At 38.2% G+C, this 18,893-nt stretch overlaps 1 protein-coding gene across 1 annotated transcript in view; it reads right to left on the bottom strand.

Moving 5' to 3' along the window:
• The window catches only part of Arfgef1 (ARF guanine nucleotide exchange factor 1), a 113,876-nt gene that overhangs the window by 16,280 nt on the left and 78,703 nt on the right, over positions 1–18,893 (bottom strand). The window contains exons 23-32 of the mRNA XM_076924372.1: positions 11,678–11,768; positions 8,979–9,019; positions 8,717–8,886; positions 7,861–8,012; positions 7,551–7,723; positions 5,827–5,987; positions 4,827–4,957; positions 2,487–2,616; positions 1,802–1,937; positions 1,580–1,718 (exon numbers count right to left, since the gene is read on the bottom strand). Of these exons, the coding sequence (XP_076780487.1) occupies positions 1,580–1,718; positions 1,802–1,937; positions 2,487–2,616; positions 4,827–4,957; positions 5,827–5,987; positions 7,551–7,723; positions 7,861–8,012; positions 8,717–8,886; positions 8,979–9,019; positions 11,678–11,768 (1,324 nt within the window). The remainder of the gene's footprint in view (positions 1–1,579; positions 1,719–1,801; positions 1,938–2,486; positions 2,617–4,826; positions 4,958–5,826; positions 5,988–7,550; positions 7,724–7,860; positions 8,013–8,716; positions 8,887–8,978; positions 9,020–11,677; positions 11,769–18,893) is intronic.

Below are 18,893 nucleotides of genomic sequence, written 5' to 3'. Positions count from 1 at the left end.
GTAACCTGGACTGTTGTCTGTTAACTCCTCTCAGCTATTTCTAAAGAAAATGTAGAAAACTCCCTAACAATAAACTCAAAGCCATGAATTTGCTATAGTCCCTTAACTCACAGTCTAATTATCTCGAATCTGTTAAAAAAAGTTAAAGAAGGACTGGGTCTAAGCCTTGTATTCTTAAATGTGTTATACAGGTACAGTGCCTATAAAAGTATCAATATTCATCTCACTTTTATATCAATAAGAAGCTCGTACCAATGACAACCTTAAATTTGTAATCAAAGTAAATTGGTGCCACTAAATAGTAATCTTAATCATCCATCTAAAAACAAACTTTTTTTCAAACTCGTTTTTAAAGTCTGCCACTTTTCAAAAAATTTCACAGAATTAAAACTTAAAAAAAATCAAAATTCATAACTCCTTAGATTCTGTTTTTTTTTTAATAGAAAAAAATAACTCAAAGAGAAATTAATTTGCCACTGCTGAATTGGGTGCTTACATCAGAAATATGATCTAGCATCAAATTCTCCTTTCTGAAAAGCATAAGCTCTGGGTCTGGGTAGACAGATGCCAGCGACACTTCAATGAAGAGGAGTTGGAAATAGAGCCTTTCTATGAAGAAATGCTTATTGGATGACAGCTAAGGTTATAATGAGCATTTAACTCAACAAATTAAAACACATGCAGGTCTAACTCAAAATAGCATGTAGCCAGTGGATTTTTGGAAAGAATTCATGGGGTGGGTATGAAACTGTGAGGTAAGAATTCATACTGTCTTTGACAGAGTCACAGATACACTGACAGACATGTCTCAGCTGTCACCTGCTTTCCCTGCTCCAGATAAATGTATTGGAAAATGTATTGAGTAATTGGAAGTTGGTCAAAGAAATCACTGTGCATCTTTCAGTACAGTCCACTTTTCTAGTGTATTTCTTTAATTTTACTTTCAATTTTCACTGTTAATATTTGTGAGATTATTCTAAGAACATAAACCAGATATAATTCTTATTTCAAAATAGGATATAAAGTTTAAAATGTAGAATAGTTGATAATTTTCATATGATTTTATATCAGCATTGGACACACTTAATGTTTCTACAAAGAGTCTACCTATAGATTTAAACATTACAGAGAACAAGTAAAGCCATGTAGAAATTAGAGGGATGTACTGAGTGTGAATTCCGGTCTATCATACGAATAAGCCATGCTAATGTGTCTTGGTTTCTTCACCGATTAAAATATATTTATCACTCATTCCTAACACAAAAGATGACAACTTGGGAGTACAGTGTAGTATTTTTAAGCAATTTTCTTTAGAGTAATAGATCTGCTGTAACTGAAATACATGTTAAGGAGGCTTTCTTTCTCTGACTCAAAACTCTTACCTGGTGTGTTATGTTCAAATACAATTTTACAACAAAACCAGTAGGGTCCCCACATAATGACTCAAATTTTGGATAATCACCCTGTTTTGGCTTACAAATAACTTACGTTATGTAGTTGTTACAGTTTATTCACTGCTCACTTTTAAATCCCATCAGTATACAAATAAATACAAATGTAGATCTGTTTAAAATCTTACGCATGAGGAATTGTGGTTTTGAAGATATCCAGGGTACAGTTACACGTTTTATCCCAGATTTCTAGAGTAAACTTTTCACCATTCAGAATAACCACATTTTCTAAGCAGTTTGTACCAGATCGTGCTAGCTGCTCATTGTCTAGAAAAGAAAAGAAACAATTAATGTACATACCCCAGCATCACACGTCACACTTGGTGTTAAAATACCTGGTACACACCTACCTTGTTGTACACACCAGTAAAGCTGGGCAAAAATATCATCCAAAAGCACATCGCTGAGAACTTCTAAGTACTGGGTGAATACATCACAGATTGCATAGAGGGCATGGTTACACGTTGTTGTCATCCATTCAGCTTTCTGGGGTGAGGGGAAAGGAGGTCATGAAATGAAGATCATGCTGTCCACCAACCATTAGACTCTGTCTCAAGTCTCCTCCCTCAAATTACATTAACCACAATTGGAAAAGTCTCCACTTAGTATTGATCTATAGTACAGGGGGGAAAATGAGGCTCTCTAGCCACAGAGCCTCAACTATATGCTATGTTTTATAGTAAAAATATATCATAATAAATAAAACTAATTATACTTTGAATTCTTTACTGAACAAGAATTCAGAATGTAATATCAATGAAAGTTACTAGTGTTTCTTAACTGTGACTATAACAAAATATGGAAGAGAAATTGACAGTTTAATAAAAGCAATAAATATAAAAATTAAATCACTAATTCAGTCATATTTCCAAATAGTGTCCTTGCTAACAAAAGAAAATACTATTATTTAACATGTACTGAAGAAACATATTCTAGGAATTCTTTCATGTGCAATGTGCTTCATTTCAAACACTAACACGTCCTGAGTAAAAACCTGAAGAACGTTATAACTTTATGCTAAAGGTATTCTCTTACCTCTGTCTGCTGTTCCGGCAATTTCATGTTGTCAAAGATTCTGAAAACAATTCTGAATAAGTCCTGCCACCAATGTTTTTCATAAGTGTGGCCATATGTTTTCATTATTTCAAACATTACTGTTAAGCCCCTAAAGTAACAGAACACAATTAGGAAAGCTATAATGTAAAGAAGCAAAACTTCCTAAGAAAGGGCTGAAGGTTTACAAAGCTACTAAAAAAAGAAAACTAACACTTGTTAAAGTTAACATTGGCTGTTAACGCATACTGAATGTAATGTAAGCTGTAAAATTACAGGTTCCTTTAGGACACATGCTTCAGAAAACAAAACCCCCAAAAGCTCTGACCTAAGATTCATTTATTGTGTCCTTTCCCACTCCTACTAGTCCTGTTAAAACTGCAATGGAACGTGTGGTGGTCTGGACAGGAATGGCCCCACTGTGTCATCTATTAGGGATTAGGAGGCGTGGCCCTGTTGGAGGTAGTTATGTCACTGGGATGGGCTTTGGGGTTTCATATGCTCAAGTCAGGCTCAGTGTTTCTCTCTCTCTCTGCTGTCTGTATTCCCTTGGCTCTTTCTCCAGCACCATGTCTGTCTGCCTGCCTGCCGCCATGTTTCCTACCATTAGGATAATGGACTAAATCTCTGAAACTGTGAGTCAGATCCAATTAAGTGCTTTCCTTTATAAGAGTTGTCATGGTTACGGTGTCTCTTCACGGCAATTGAACAGTGACTAAGACAGAAATGCAGACTGAAATAAATCATCTGAGTGAATATTAATTTTGCAGAACTTAGGGAAAGGAAGAAATGGCTCATAGCTGTCTAAGAACAACGATCACCACCCCTTGGAAAAATCTTTCTCAAAGGGTTACAGGGACTTTCAGCTACCAGTATGAATACGGCTCCCATATTTCCACAAATCTCCATGATCTGCATGTCTCTTGGTTCCTGCTATATTCTAGGCAGTGGTAATAACTTAGGCAAGTATGTGATGAACAAATAAAACACCCAGAGATCATACTAACAAGCTTTTAAGCACTAAAACTGAAATTCAAAAATTGCCTTTCTGATTTATTATCTTCCTTGAAGTAATACTTTTATCAAATTACTAAAGTTTTATTTTTTCCTTATGTATAACTTTCATCTGGTAATACATCAGCATCCTTCAGTCCTGAAGCACTATTTTTAGAAGTATTTAAATGGTCAGTTAAAACAAAAATGTCTCTGAAATGTTCCAAGGGACTGTACAGAGTCAGTCCCTAGGTCATCTGCTGTTACATTCCCCAGGCCTAGCACATGTCTGAGATGTAATACATTCTCAAAACATGTGTTATGTAGATATGTAAAATAAGCATGGTCTGTTCAGTTCCTATGAAGTGCACAGCAGCCTGTAACACCTGATGTGTGTTATAAGCAAGGGCAGAGACTACAGTAAAGTGATTCTTTCTCTCTTATGTTAAAATTGTACCCATCAAAATGAAACTGAGAATTACAGGTGGAGGAGTCTTTCACTTTTGTAGCTTCATTTGTTATAACAGAAATTCTGATGAAACAGGTTATAATCCAAAGTAGGCTCAGACTCTAGCTGAGTGCTATCTACAGCTTATCAGGCATTTCACTTTGTACTTTCACAAGGTGAGCTGCTTACAGAGGTCCTCTTAGCAACCTGTTAAAATTCAAGACTATTTAAAAATCCTTTTAGCCATGTGGGGCTCACTCTTGTTAGTATAAGCACATGGGAGTGAGGGGCGGAAGGAACAGGAGCTCAAAGCTAATTAATTTTAAAAAAAAAAATGTTTCTACCGTTTTCCAGAAAGAACTATTATCATTAATTGCAGCTTTTGAGAAGAAGTGTGTGAAAAAGAGTGTTTACAGTATTAAACATAAAAGGTAAATAAAAGTAGACTAGATGTCATTTTGCACTAACATCTAGTGATCATGTTTTTAATATAGTGGAAAATGTGCCTATCTAGTTCTTTTCCAACTCAGAGAGATCTGTGTGCCTCTGCCTCCCGAGCACTGGCAGGCTGCCACACTTGTGTGCTCTCCTGCGCTCGTTCTCTCTTTTTTTATTGTATTCGGAATTGAGCTGAAATCATTCATTCATTTTAGTTGCTGATTAAAACTTAAATTGATCAATTTAGTCATAACATGTTTACTGTTCAATGAAATACAGTGTCTGTAATATCTGGGGTAGGCTAAGTTGTACTAGTTCTTAATAGACTGGTAAAAAAACATTTTTCTGGTCTCTAATAGTAAACTTGTGTGTATCCATAAGAAAAGTTAATTAAAATGACAGTAAATCCTTCAAAGCTTAAATGTTCAAATACGGATTGTTACCTGGTTCTTACATCTAATTTGCATCTATTGATGATACATGACAACTCAAAGAGGATTGGAAACCAGCCTCTCACCCACACCCTGTCTTCAGGCGCCACGTTCATGTCATCACTTGTGTACTCCTTGAAAGCCTTCAAAGGAAAAGGAGGAAGTCAGTAAGGCTAAGCTAAACACTCACATGGTGACTTTAATATTTCTCAGGAGAAACACGAAGTGCTTGAGAAATAATACATAATAATTTACAAAAAGCTAAAGACACTGTCTGTTAGAACCAGAGACTAGATTTTTTTCTTTTATTTATTTATTTATTTATTTTAAAAGTTGGCTTTTCAAGGCTAGAGATGGCTCAACAGTTAAGAGTATATCCTACTCTTGTAATGGAGCTGGGTTTGGTTCCTAGCACTTCTAAGGTAGTAAGGTAGTCTACAATAGCCTGTTAACTCCAGCTCCAGGGGTTCAGATGCTTCCAACCTTGGCAGAAACCTACCTACACACATGTGCACATACTCCTTCCCAGCAGATACACATGATAGATTCAGATATTCAAGTTGAAATTAGCAGCCAGACTGTCAATCCAGCATTTTATTTCAGTGCTTAAGTACACATTCATCCACAGCCAATTAACTTAAGTGCTGCAAAGCACAGGCAGACAGGCAAGATGCTTAGAAACAGGCCAGACTTCAAACCCTCTTTGTTTTTTACTTGTTTTGGTATTATGGGCACATTTTAAAGCTTCTCTGTACCTGTTTTCTTATCTATATAATGCTGTAACACTGCCTGCCCCATTTAGTGTTATAAAAATTAAACTAATAAACACACACAGAACACCTGACAGCTCAGTAATGGCAAATACAGTCACTGGGCATCTTAACTCAGAATCACATTCAGACTGATCTGGGGCTCAAAATAAATGCTTCTTCGACACTAACTTCCCAAACAAATATAGATTTAAGATTACACTCAATATTTAGCAAAATTTTGCTTACTAAATGATGTATACCTGAGGTCTATCAGACACATATTTTGCACAATGGCGAATAAGTCGGATTGCTTCCATACTTGTGTCTGGGAAAGCTGCATTACATGCGAATTCAGATAAACACTTCACTGCATCCTGGAAAGAATCAATGGTGGCTGGAAAGTGTTTTTCAAATACAAGAGCTAAAACAGAGAAAAAGAAATAGAAATAATGACATACATAAATTATTTTAATTGTATGCAAAATATATTAACTTCAAATGTACATACATCTTACAAGTTTACAGTTTGTCAAGGGCTTTGATATCTAACAAAAATGGGTCTAAGTCTGTCTTTTCAACTAGTCTGTCCTAAGTAGTAAGGAAAATGGAAATGTGTAGGGGTAGTTCTGTTCCCCATTGGTTCTTGATCTATCAGTAAAGAAGCCATGAACCAATTGCTGGGCAGAGGAATAGGTGGGACTTCTGGGTTCCCGAAGGAGACAGACACGAGGAGAGGAAAGAGTTTGCCATGCTTTGGAGAGAGAAAAGCCAATTAGGCATGTGATGTGAGACCTCGAGCCAAGTGGCCATAGACCACTTCTACAGGTGGGCAGTTGGGAATGTTGAGCTGAGACTAAACGTAACAGAGCAACTGAAGTTCAGGACAGGTAGAGAGGTGTGGAGCTAAGAGTGTTGAACAGGGCATGCTTCTCCAGTGGGGAGATAAGTAGCGCCCAGCAATTGTGCCTATGTTTTCTATCCATGGATTCAAGGGAATCTGGGTGGGAGCTGGTAGCACAGTCTGTTCCTGGTGCTTAGGCTGGGTGGCAAGACACCCGCAACAGATTTTGTCTATTTCATTTGCACTATAAACACACACATAATAAAGTAATAGGCGTATTTTAGCATTTGTTGAATAGAGATGCAGCTATTACATAGGACAGCTGTATTACAGTGCGTGCCACTTAGTAATCCTCAATAAATGTTAAAACCACCACCACAGCGGTTGCACTGCTACCACCACGACCACCACTACTATTACCACCATTCCTACTGTGAACAAAATTCCTGAAAAACTGTGCCTGGTTGTGAATATAAAACTGGAGGGAGTGTCTGTGTCTGCAGAGGCCGACAGGCAGGCTGGAATTTCAGTACTGTAGCCAAATTAAAGTTTTATAGGCTCACTACTACTACTGGCCGTAGTAACTACTGTACCTTGAGCTAGTTTTAGTTTCTGGACCAACCATTCTTTGACCCACTTTGTATCAAAACTAATGTTTCGTGATAATAAACAAAAATCCCTTAGAAGATATTAACTTAGCAGAACATTTGCTTCTAGCAATCCAAGTCTAAGAATGTCATCAATAGCATCTTGGAACCCCTATTTCAATATATCTGCCTCTCTGATGTACCCACCAGTGTACTGTAAAGTTCATTTAATTTATGACTTTCTTAGTTTGGTAAAATTATAAAAGCCCCGTGAAAATGCTTCCATTCTGGAACATGGAATTTGGAGTAATCGTATCTGTGCTCCTGGACCACAGTCACAAAAAAATAGCTCCAGGATAAACTATCTCTTATTCCCTTTGCTTTTTTTTTGTGCTGAAACTTCTATTACAACAATTACTTTGATTTTTCACTCTTGTCTTAGAAGTAACATTTGTAAACCTAAAGCCACACTACAGTCATAATCTTAGTCCACCTGATTTGCCAACTAAATACATCCAGCTTTCTATTTGCACTTAAACAGTTAAAGAATACTTACTGACAATGTGCCCTGTTGTCTGAAATGCAAGTTCTACTATGCTTTCATCTTGGTCTGATGCAGCTAGATGGAATACTGAGAAAATGTTCTTCCATCCTGAACGAATATTTGCAGCCTGAGAATTAACCATCTGTGCTATACACCGTACAACCATATCTCGAATTGTTGGAGACCTAAAATAGCAATATAATTGCTTAAAATGTATCCCATAAAACTCAACCCATTTCTTTCTCTTTTTTCTCTCCCCCCCCCCCCGGCATAGAACATAATAAGTTATTACTGGTATTATTCAACTAAAAAAACATATTACCTGTTTCGCTTCATTATATGTTCAAAAGGTCGTAAGAAATCCTTTTGGAATCTAAAGTTTGCAAGCTCTCCTTTCTCTAAAAACTTCATTGATAGCTGCCTCAGGGAGTCTACTGCAAATATGGCTACATCTTCATTAGGATTGCAACCAACCTGTAAGGGCAACAAGACCAAGATGCTCATGCTACAGGGAAAAAGTATAATTTTTCATTTCTGCCTTAAGAAAAAAGTACAAAATAAGCAGCACAGAGAACCAGATCCTAGGTTCTTCACAAAGCACAAGCATGAGAAAAACAGAACACAGTAATCTAAAGAATCCGTGAAAAGTTTCAGCAATCATTTCTAAAAAGAATTCAACTCAAAAAGTTTGTTTCCTTTAAAAAAAAAGTGCAAGACTGTATGTGTGTTTTCTCTCTGTGTGTATTTGTACATGTGTGTGGTTGTACAAGGAGGGAGAACAGAATGGTCCCTGGACTCCCCTGAAAGCACAGTTGTAACTACAGTGGCTGTGAGCTGCTACATGTGGGCACTAGGAGCCAGACATGGGTCCTCAGGAAAGAACCATCTCTCCAGCCCTGCTTTTTTTTTTTTTTTTTTTTGGAAGACAGGATCTTGCTACACACACATAGCTCAATCTAGCCTTGAACTCACAGATGCTCTGTTTAACTTCCCCAAGTGCTGGTGATAAAAGTTTGTAGCATGATTCCTGAAAGGTTTTCTAAATTTAATTATAAAACTATTTAATTATAAAACTGTAACAAACAATTGCTTAGAAGGAAAAAAATCAATCAGATTATGATTAGGAAAATTAAAACAAAGATTGCAAATGTAAACAAATACTGTAATTACTCAAATACCTTATTAAAATGATCTCCAATAACTTCCCAAATCCGAGACCACTGCAGCCTGATTCTTCCCATGTTATAGTATGATATCTCTACTATTTTCTGTAGACTGAACATTCTCGGGTGTGCAGTGGAAAGCAGTTCATCCATAGACACGGCACAGAGCCATCGGACAAAATCCACTATAAAATAAATACATTTGCATTTTAATCTTAACTTTAAAGCTTTTTAGACAAAAGGACAGCTTAGGAGTAAAATAAATATTCATACTCACCAATAGCATTTCCATCTAGTCTTGTGGATCCTGTGAATATTCTGGGAAAAAAATAACATATAATTAAAAACCTTATGAAGTCTTATTTCTGTTGTGCCAACTCAAAAGTCACAGCCTAGAGTATTAACATTTCTTACGAGTTTCAAGAGGGTCAAATGGCCAGATGAGCAGTTACTCACAACACAGCTCACCAACACAAGAGCTGTCTGAATGGTTTCCTTCTCCTTTACATTCTGTACTCCTGAGTATACACTGTAGCCTTATTTACATGTTTTAAAATATGAGGCAAGTGTTTAACAGTGTTCCAAGGTTAAGAAAATACTCACTGTAAATAACAATTAACCGTGTAAGAACGAAATTGTAATTTAATTCTGAAAATAGTTAAGAAATATTAATTGTAAATCAATGAATTGGTTTACCAGAAAAGATAATTTTATTTTAATTAAGTTCCTGATAAGGAACAGCTTAAGCCTTTTTGTACTGATTTTTTGAGTAAAATGAAGTAATTAAAAGACTTGGCAAAAAACAATCATGGGGAAAAAAAAAAATCAAGAAAATTGCATTTTTCTAGCCCAATGGTTAAACTGAACCCAAAATTTGTACAGAAAATGTACAAAGCTCTCATCTCACCCAAAGTAAAAATTGCTAGACTATGCAAATGTGGTCAGCTGATTTCCCTCAAACTAGAGGTATTCTCATGGAAGGCAAAGTTTCATGTTATTTATCTTGTGGGCCTGTCCCTTTAAAGGATCCCCAGTTGCTAGTCAACTGGCCCTTTAAGAATTCTTAGGTGTTGAAACTGCTTGACCTTTTGACCTTCAGTGTTGGTTGCCTCTTGAATTTCTGGGAACAGGACTGGTTATAAAAAGGCCAGCTGAGGCTATGACAAGAAATTGGGGGCTAGCAGAGGGGGTACAGAAAATATTGTTAGGAAGACAGTTGAGCCAGGAGAAGCTGAGCTGAATAGATAGGCGACAACAGCTGTTACAGTCTGGAGCTGCTGGTCTTGGGAAAAGTGAGAAGTGACTCTGACTGTCAGCTGAGGGAGGAATGGTTAGGAACAGAAGAGGCTGGCTGGAAACTGGGAGGAGGGCTGACAGGGAGTTTAAAAAAGTGGGTAGCAAAAAATACTCGAGTAAAAAATTACAGTAATATGAGAGCAGAAAAGACATCAAAGAAATAAGGAAGGCTTTAATTGAAAAAAAAAAAAAAAAAAAAAAAAGCAAATGGCAAACTATAGAGTAGTAAAATGGAGCCCCGCAGTCACAAGGAAACGGTGCCACAGACTGTGATGCTAGCGTAGAGTGGAGAGCAAAGGCGGCAGCAGCAAACAGAGGTTCTGAAGAACCATTCAGGATTATGGCAGGAGGACATGCAAGCTGGGTAAGGGTATTCAAACTGTCACTCACCTGGTAGCCTCTGAGAGGGTCACTCTCTTTCTGGCCAGGTTCCACTAACACTAACCCATGTATAGAGCATAGCAGCCTATGGAGGCATTTATGGTCATGCCTTAACTTTCAAGATTCTTGTCATTCTTTTAGTATCTAAATAGATTCTCATAATGACCACAAAGATAACTTTCTATACGACAGGAACACCATTTGAATGGAAGATAGTCTGGGAGCAAAAAATGGCAGTGTGGTGGTTTGAATATGCTTGGGCCAGGGAGTGGCAATATTAGGAGGTGTGGCCTTGTTGGAGGACGTGTGTCACTGTGGGGGTGGGCAATGAGACCCTCCTCCTAACCACATGGAAACCAGTCTTCTCCTGGCTACCTTCTAATCAAGATGCCAGAAGTCTCAGCTATTTTTCCAGCTCTATGTCTGCCTGGACACTGCCATGCTTCCAGCCATGATAATAATGGACTGAATCTCTGAACCTATATGCCAGCTCCAATTAAATGTTGTCCCTTGGTCATTGTGTCTCTTCACAGCAATGAAACTCAAATTAAGATAGGTAGCTACTACCCAGCTCTGGAAGTGTACAGAGGAAGAAGGGCTCAGGACAGATCCAAATTTCTCTATGAATTAAAGAGTAAAACGGCCACTGTGATCATCAATACAAAACTAGCTAGTGGTGAGAACGAGCACAGGTGTGCATCTACCCCACTCACCAGTTTTATCTGAAGTAAACAAAGAATTACCTGAGTATCTAGGCCATCTAGCAAAGACTAGTACATTTTTAAAAACTTCAAATATAAGTAGTTTAAAAAGTGTTGAAGGCCAGTGTTGTAAAAAGTAGTTTCAATTTTGGGAACATTTACCTGGAAATGTATAGAATACGACAATTTTGAAGAGCTTTCCAAAGAAGCAAGTGAAAATTTCCAGCCAAACCCTTTTGCTTTATCTATAATACTATTTTATGTCATGTACCCAAAAGATAAACTTACTTTCCAAGGGTTTAAAAAAGATAATTCACTATAAAGAATGATTTGTGTTTTTTCCATCAAGAATAGTTATTTCCTTAATATTTCCAGTACTAATTGTAATACATTTTTATATAATTAAAATCCCTCCTGTATTTTACATTTGTGAAACCAAAATTAAAGGTACTTCATCATCTAAATCATAGTATATCACAAAAGTCTTATATTACTTCTAAAGGTTATTCTGACAATACTTTTTTAAAATTTTTAACCAAGGAGCAAAACAGTGTTGAAATAGTATTCAAGTTCGTAGGAAAGAAAGTGAATACCTTACCTGTCTACAGCAACCACGACACTTTGAGAGCTGGTTTCTCCAATAGACTCCTGAATACTGGCTATCTGCTTCCAGTCCACATTTCCTCCAACTGCCACACATAAGAGCATGCACCATTTTAGTTAGAAAATAACTCAAGAAAGCAATGCACTGAAGAGTTCTAGAACACATTTCTAAAGTCTCACCAGTTATTTTCCTGGTAAGAAATGATGCATTGGGTGACACCAATGACAGGTGTCACGGACACTTGTGCTCAGTGTGATAATCGATGTAATAAACAAGGCACTGTTTATTATTACAAGATGCATTTGCAAGGATCACACAAACTAAAAGCACTATGAATTTAGATCACAAAATTAGTGGTACTGGACAAAATTTCCCTTAATCTTTAAGAAATGAACAAGTTCCACTGCTATGTTCTGCTTGGTCCCATTAGAGTTTCTGTCATTTAATCTCTAACCTCTTATTTACAAGGGTTTACTGAAAATTCTTTGTAGAGGGTAACATTCTCTTATTTATAAGAATCATTTCCCTTTGCTTCCAAAACTGTTCCACGAGAGACAGTGAAACAATACTCCTAGTTTTTAAACTCTACTTTAGGATTATTTTTGATATGTGCTAGTTAGTTTTATGTCAGCTCAACGCAGCTAGAGTCGTTTTTCAATTGAGAAAATACCCAGACCAGCTTAGCCTATTCTTCATTTTCTTGACTGACGGTTGATGTGGGAGTGTTGGGGGCCGACTTTTAGCAGAAAGCGGCTATCAGCTTTGCAGCCATCTTGAGCCATATACCCTGACATGAGACTTGGATTACAATAGCCTACAACTGAGCACACTCTGATAATCTTGGTTTAGATACCTTGGCTGTGTGAGATTAAAGGTGTGTGAGATTAAAGGTGTGTAACTTAAGAGTGTGACTTAGAAGTGTAGAGATCAGATTTAGAGACAAGACCTAAGGGCATGATTAAAGGTGTGACCAAAAGGCATGGCTTAGAAGTGAGACAATAAAGGCGAGAGGCAGACAGAAGAGGGATGAGAGAATCAGACACTTTAGGGAGTACAACTTGGAGTAGGAATTAGGCATTAGGTAGCAGGCACTTGGAAGAAGTAATTTGGAGCCACTAGGGACTAGGGACTAGGAACTAGGAACTCAAGACTTGGGACTTGGACTAAGAAGAGAGACTGAAGAATAAACGGGATCGAATCATGCTCTATCTGGTCTCCATTCTTTGAGTCCATCCTCACTCTCTCTCTCTTGCTGAACCCTGACCCGCGGACCGGAGCAGCAGCTTGGGCCAGGATACAGTGGCCGCCAAGCGCGGAGTGGAGAGGGCCTCAACATTTTAGGCCGCCCAAAGTGGAGCAGCTCGGGCCTCAACATGGGAGGACTAAGTTCACTGTGGGTGGGGCTGTCTCTGGATTAGTGGTCCTTGGGTACTATAAGAACACGGCTGAATCATCTATGGGATCAAGCCAGTAAGCAGGCATCCTCCATGTTGTCTGCATCATGATGTTTGGGCCGCCAGGTTCCTTGAGTTCCTACCCTGACTTCCTTGAAAATGTAATATGAAATAAATCCTTTCCTCTCCAAGTTGTTTTTGGTCATGGTATTTTAATAATAGCAACAGAAACTATAACTAAGGCAGAATTGTTACGAAAGTATAGTATTACTTTAACAGACTTGGCCATGTTGTTTGGGGAGGATTGTGGCAACTGGGTGTTTAAAGCTTTACCAAGCTGTTGTGGAAACTAAGAATAATGATGAAAATAGTGCAGGTGATACGGGCCTGGCTTGTGAAGTTTTACAGGTTAGTTTGAGGTGACATTTCAGACTCTGCTGGGCTGTTTGTGTGATACTTTGTATTAAGAATCTGTGTTGTCTGGAGCTGAAGATAGGAACAATTGATACCAAACAGCTGATCTGAGAAATCAATGATGATTAGGAAGAAACCAGCATCATTAACAATCTCCTAGGAAGTACTTCCTCATGGTCAGCACACAGAGTATAGTGTTCCAGAAGGAACTAAAGCTGTATGTTATGGTGGCAGGTGAACTTGGTAATATGCAAGAGTCTCTCACATGGTACCCAGTGTAAGGCATGAAGGAATCAGTAAGAGCAGCTGAGACTTGGCACTGAGAGAGCAGAGAGGTGATTGATGACAATGCAGCCTCAGCTGACACAGAAGCCCCAGGCTTGAAGGTGTCATGGAAAGAGGGTGTGGCTATGTGGCAGAGTTAGAGAAAAGAGCCCAAGAGTGCTCTATGCAGACCTTTTGCAGCAGAGACTCTGTATTTTTGGAGATGCCAGTATCATGAAATGGCTGCCAAGGACGGCAGCAGCTATGGAGTGTAGCCAGACTGAGTCTATGACAAGTTGCATGTTTTGTGAACCACAGACTGTTCAAGCCCTTTGGAACCCAGTAGATTTTGAGTGAAGCCCATGCATTAGATAACGAAGGGATGTAGCTTATTTTCCATTGAGATCTTTAGATCTGCTTTTTACTGTGATTATCTATGAATTTCCATTCCTTACATAGTTGAGGCTCTTAAGAGTCTCAGTCCTAGATTGCTTAAAGTTCCCAGACTTATTGTCCTCTACAATCTTTTCTTCACTCACAAGACCAACACTTCTCAACTGTGGTCTTCCTTTTATTTTACTATGTTGGGGTAGAAATTCTTCCCCCTGACATTTAAGTACTGCTCGTTAACATTTCAATCAGTGTGTGTCTTTATGTGGTGTCACCCATAGTAACCGACGTGAGTGTCCAATGAAGAATTTACTCAGTTGTTCTCATTTACCTGACTCAGCAAGTACTACTCACACTACAACTATTCAGTCTAGTATCGCCTTATCACCCAGACTGAATATTCTCTGAAAGTTAAGAATCAAGTCATATATGTTTCATATGTTCCTACCCTAATCAATATCACACCCAAAGTAGGTAGCTAACAAATACTTGTTAATCCTATTGACCAGATATTAAATTCTGAAAAGACAGACAGCAGATGGCATTTAAGCCAGTGAGTTCAAATTCTATTGTAGGAACTCAACAGCATACACAAGACAGGACTGCACTCAGTCAATGTACCAGCAGAGAAAGATACACAGTAAGTTTCAATACAATGTAAAGGTTATCCAATAGTTGACATAGACTATACTTAGCTATCACTATAACTCTTGTTAACAAGTTTTTTTTTTTTTTTTTTTTTTTTTTTTTTTTTTTTTTTTTTTTTTTTTTACAAGACTTATAGTGATAAAGAATTTCTTTAGAGATGATGAAATATTTACTGATGCTACACTTGGAAGGCTAATTCTATGGAAAAGGAAGATGACCAAAAAGCATCAGAAAGATAGTTAAAGTAATGGAAGGAAGCATGTGAGCCTATGTCATATTTTAACCTACTCTGAGTGGTCATAATGAAAAATGAAACTGAGCACAAGGCATAGGAATGGGGAGAAGAGCAGGAGATGGAGCTATAATGACACAAGAGAATATGAGGTGACTGGCAGTGGCATCTGCAACCCACTCATAACCAGGGTTGGTTATGAGGCTGATATGGCTGGCTCACTGGGTATTCCCTTCTCTCCTCACAGTTCCAAGTATACACTCCCAGTAGCCATGTGCTCAGGTCAGGAGGATGACTTTCCCCCCATAGAGAAAGACAGCTTTTTGATGAAAAATATATGAATATCTGTGCTCCCTACTAAAACCTCCAAACAAACTCTAAAGAAACTAGAAATGGAGTTATGACACCTTTTTGTTTCGGTGCTCGGGTCAAACCCAGGGCCTTATAAATGCAGGCAAGCACTCCACCAAGTGAGCTTCATCTTTAGAATGAATGTCACATTTAATCAACTACTTTCTTTTCTTTTCTTTTCTTTTTTCTTGAGAAGAGTCTCACTGTGTAAGCACACTGTGGTTTCCCAAGTGCTAGGATTGCAAGGATGTTCCAGCAACCCAGCAATTCAGCCATTTAGGAAACAGAATCACCTTCCGGTCTGGGCCAGAGCACTGAGCAGATCTTGGGTGGCAGCTCTGCCCCCAACATCCAAGAACCCAGAGGAAGCAGGGATCCCAGGCACTCGAACTCAGGCAGTGTCCTAGAATACACAGCCTTGGTGTATCTACTCATCAAGCATACTGAGCAGACCTGCCCAAACCTCTGATGTCCTGGAATTCCATCTGGATTCAGTGAAGACACAGCATCAGAGGCTTATCAACTTACTCTCCCCCCCCCCCCCGTGTAAAATCTCAACGCCCTTAATCAGCTTGAAGAAGTTAAAGAAGAGTCAGCGCCCCTATTCCCTGAGCTTGGGGACTAATGTGGTTAATAATGGTCTGTCTTTCTAGGGACAAGTAGTGGTTTTGTTGGAACAGGGGGGATTAGCTAGGACTTACTGCATAGCCATAACCTACTGGTAGAAATTTGTATAATTATTATCAAGATGAAGTTATAAATTCTTAAATGGTACAAAATTTACTTTGATCTCAAATTTAAGGTTTTCATTGGTACGAGCTCCTTATTAATATAAAAGTGAGATGAATATTGATACGCTCATGGGCATTGTGCCTGTATAACACCTTTAGGAATACAGGGCCTAGAGACCCAGCCCTTTTTTAACTTTTTTAACTGATTTGGGACGGTTAACCTATGAGTTAAGGGACTATAGCAAATTCATATTTTTGAGTTTATTGTTAGGGTGCTTTCCATATTTTACTTAGAAATAGCTGAGAGGAGTTAACAGAAAACAGTCCAGGTTACCTTACATGGATAGTTGGTTTTCAAAACATCAGAAGTCCATAGAACTGATGCTACAAATATTTATATATTAATGTTCATATTGATTAGAGACCTGTCTGCTCCTGACAGCTTCCTGTCGTGGATTCTAAGAAGAAATTGAGCATCCTTGGAGTTACTCCAGTTGTGTGGTAACAGCCACTAGGCAAGAATTGTCTCTCTCCATCTACAGACAAATTACTGTCCAGAAAAGGACACACATGCAGAATAGTCGACTGATTATATCTGCCTAGACAGAGTAATCAGTCCTTAATAATCCTGCATCACCAAGGTCTGTCAGATGATTCTGGGCCAGAAGGCTGAAGATTTGATGCTCCAACGTTCGGTAGTATAGGGGCTTTTCAGGTGTTCAGAGGTCTCTATAAATTGGCTAAGTTTTAGAAGCTATGCTTTGTGCTTCCCACAATTATAGTTAACTCAGTCATTCTGGATTTCTGACAGGGTTGAAAACTTATAGCTATTTACCTTGAGAGAAAAGATTTGAGTGGATGGTCGGCAGCTGACATTCATCCTAAATCCGGGTTCAGAACTAAATGTTTTAGTTAGGATAGACGACAGAGGTGCTGGTTAGTCAACAAAATGATGGACTGGGTATTAGGACTATCTTGTACCTCACTGGTACAAATTGGCATAATTATGCTCTAATTGTATTTTGAGAGAAAAGTTTTATTTTAACAGGAAGGGTGATATGTAGGAGGAGCTAAGGTAGGAGGAGTACTGAGAGGAAGAAAAGGAGTAAGAAGAGGAGGAGAAGAAGGAGAGGAGAAGCTAGGTGATGAAAGAGAGAAAGAGGGGGGAGACAGGAAGGCAGATATTCATGTATCTCCACCAGTCAAAGATAGTTGTTATATCTAGGTCGGTCTGTGGGTTACACCTCTGATTGAACAATTCCAAACTTATAACGCTTATGATTAACATTATTTAAAAAAAATGTATAAATGCAAAAAGGAAAAGAAGGTATGGGGTAGGGGTTTTCTAAGGGGGGGGGGAATGGGGAAAGGGGATGGCATCTGAAGTGTAAATAAAATATCTAATAAAAAAAAAAGAAAAAAAGAAAAGAAAAAAAAAAAAAAAAGGAAACAGAATCACTTGTCCCTTTAAAGACTCATGCTCCACATGTTCCCCAGGAAGTAAGAAGGTAGTGTACTGAAATAGGAAGAGAGATGAGAGATAACCTGACAGCCTCTTTAACACAAGAAACAAGGAAGAAAGCATGAAGTAAATGACTAGAGTGACCGAGGTGGTAGGGGAACAGTTCCAAGGAGCATCTAACTTATACAGGAAGCAGGCACTGAATGAAGAAAGCAGTATCAGAGGATGGAGTGACAGTCATCACATAACTTGAGTTGTGCATCAATTGAAATATAAATTCTAGAGAGGTATTAAACTTTTTATATTTAATTTGATTTATAAAAATAGTTAAAGGAGGGGCTGGAGAGATGGGTTGGTGGTTTGTGTGCATGGGCTCTTCTTCCAGAGGACCTGGGTTCAATTCCTAGCACCCACTTGGAAGCTCATAGCTGTCTGTAACTCTGGTTCTAGAAGATCTGACACTCTCACATATATATACAAGCAGGTAAAATACCAATGCATGTGAAATAAAAATAAATAAAATTTTAAAATAATTAAAGAAACCAAAGAATGTATAAAATGTCTAGAAACTCAAGCTATTTAACAAACATGTAACATCTTTCACAGAGTTATGTGATAATATAGTAGTAACGGACAATTTCCATTTTATCAAATTACTCACATTTAGGCTAAGAAGGATATAAATGTTGAATGTATTCTTAGAAGACTTGTGTGGCAAAGCCACTGAATTTTCAAATAATATGCACAGAAGGCCTATTCAAATTTCAAAATTATGTATTTTGAGACAGTTTCACTCTGTAGCCCAGGCTGGCCTCCATCTCCCAAATGCTGAGTGAAGACTATGATGTGCATGTACATGGGCTTGGTCAGCTACACAGGCTTATGTCTGGGGTGGGCTGTTTGTTGTTGTTGCAGTGCTGGAGATAAGACCCACCTGGGATCACGAGACAGGGCAGGCAGCAAGCAAGGCTAAGTCATCTTGCTATCCTGCCCTTGGCTTGATGTTTTTAATGAATTTAAAGTTTCTGTTTCTAAAACATAAATTGACAAACTTCTTTCATGTACAGTTTGCCCTCTACTTGTTAGTTTCATATCTATAAAAAAATACTTGGGGGTCTTTATGTAGAGGGTTTTAAGAGAGGAAAGAAAAAGGGAAAATGATGTAGTTCTGTTTTAATTTAAAAAAATAAAAATGAAGTCAGGTTGTGTTAGCACATGCCTTTAATCCCAGCATTTGAGAGGCAGAGGCAAGTTGAATCTCTCAGTTTGAGGCTAACCTGGCCCACTGAGCAAGTTTCAGAACAGCCAGGTCTACACAGAAAAA

This window comes from Arvicanthis niloticus, chromosome 25 (assembly GCF_011762505.2).
Source record: "Arvicanthis niloticus isolate mArvNil1 chromosome 25, mArvNil1.pat.X, whole genome shotgun sequence".
Taxonomy (NCBI): domain Eukaryota; kingdom Metazoa; phylum Chordata; class Mammalia; order Rodentia; family Muridae; genus Arvicanthis; species Arvicanthis niloticus.
Note: the sequence above shows the minus strand (reverse complement) of the source record. Positions and strands in the feature narration are given on the sequence as shown.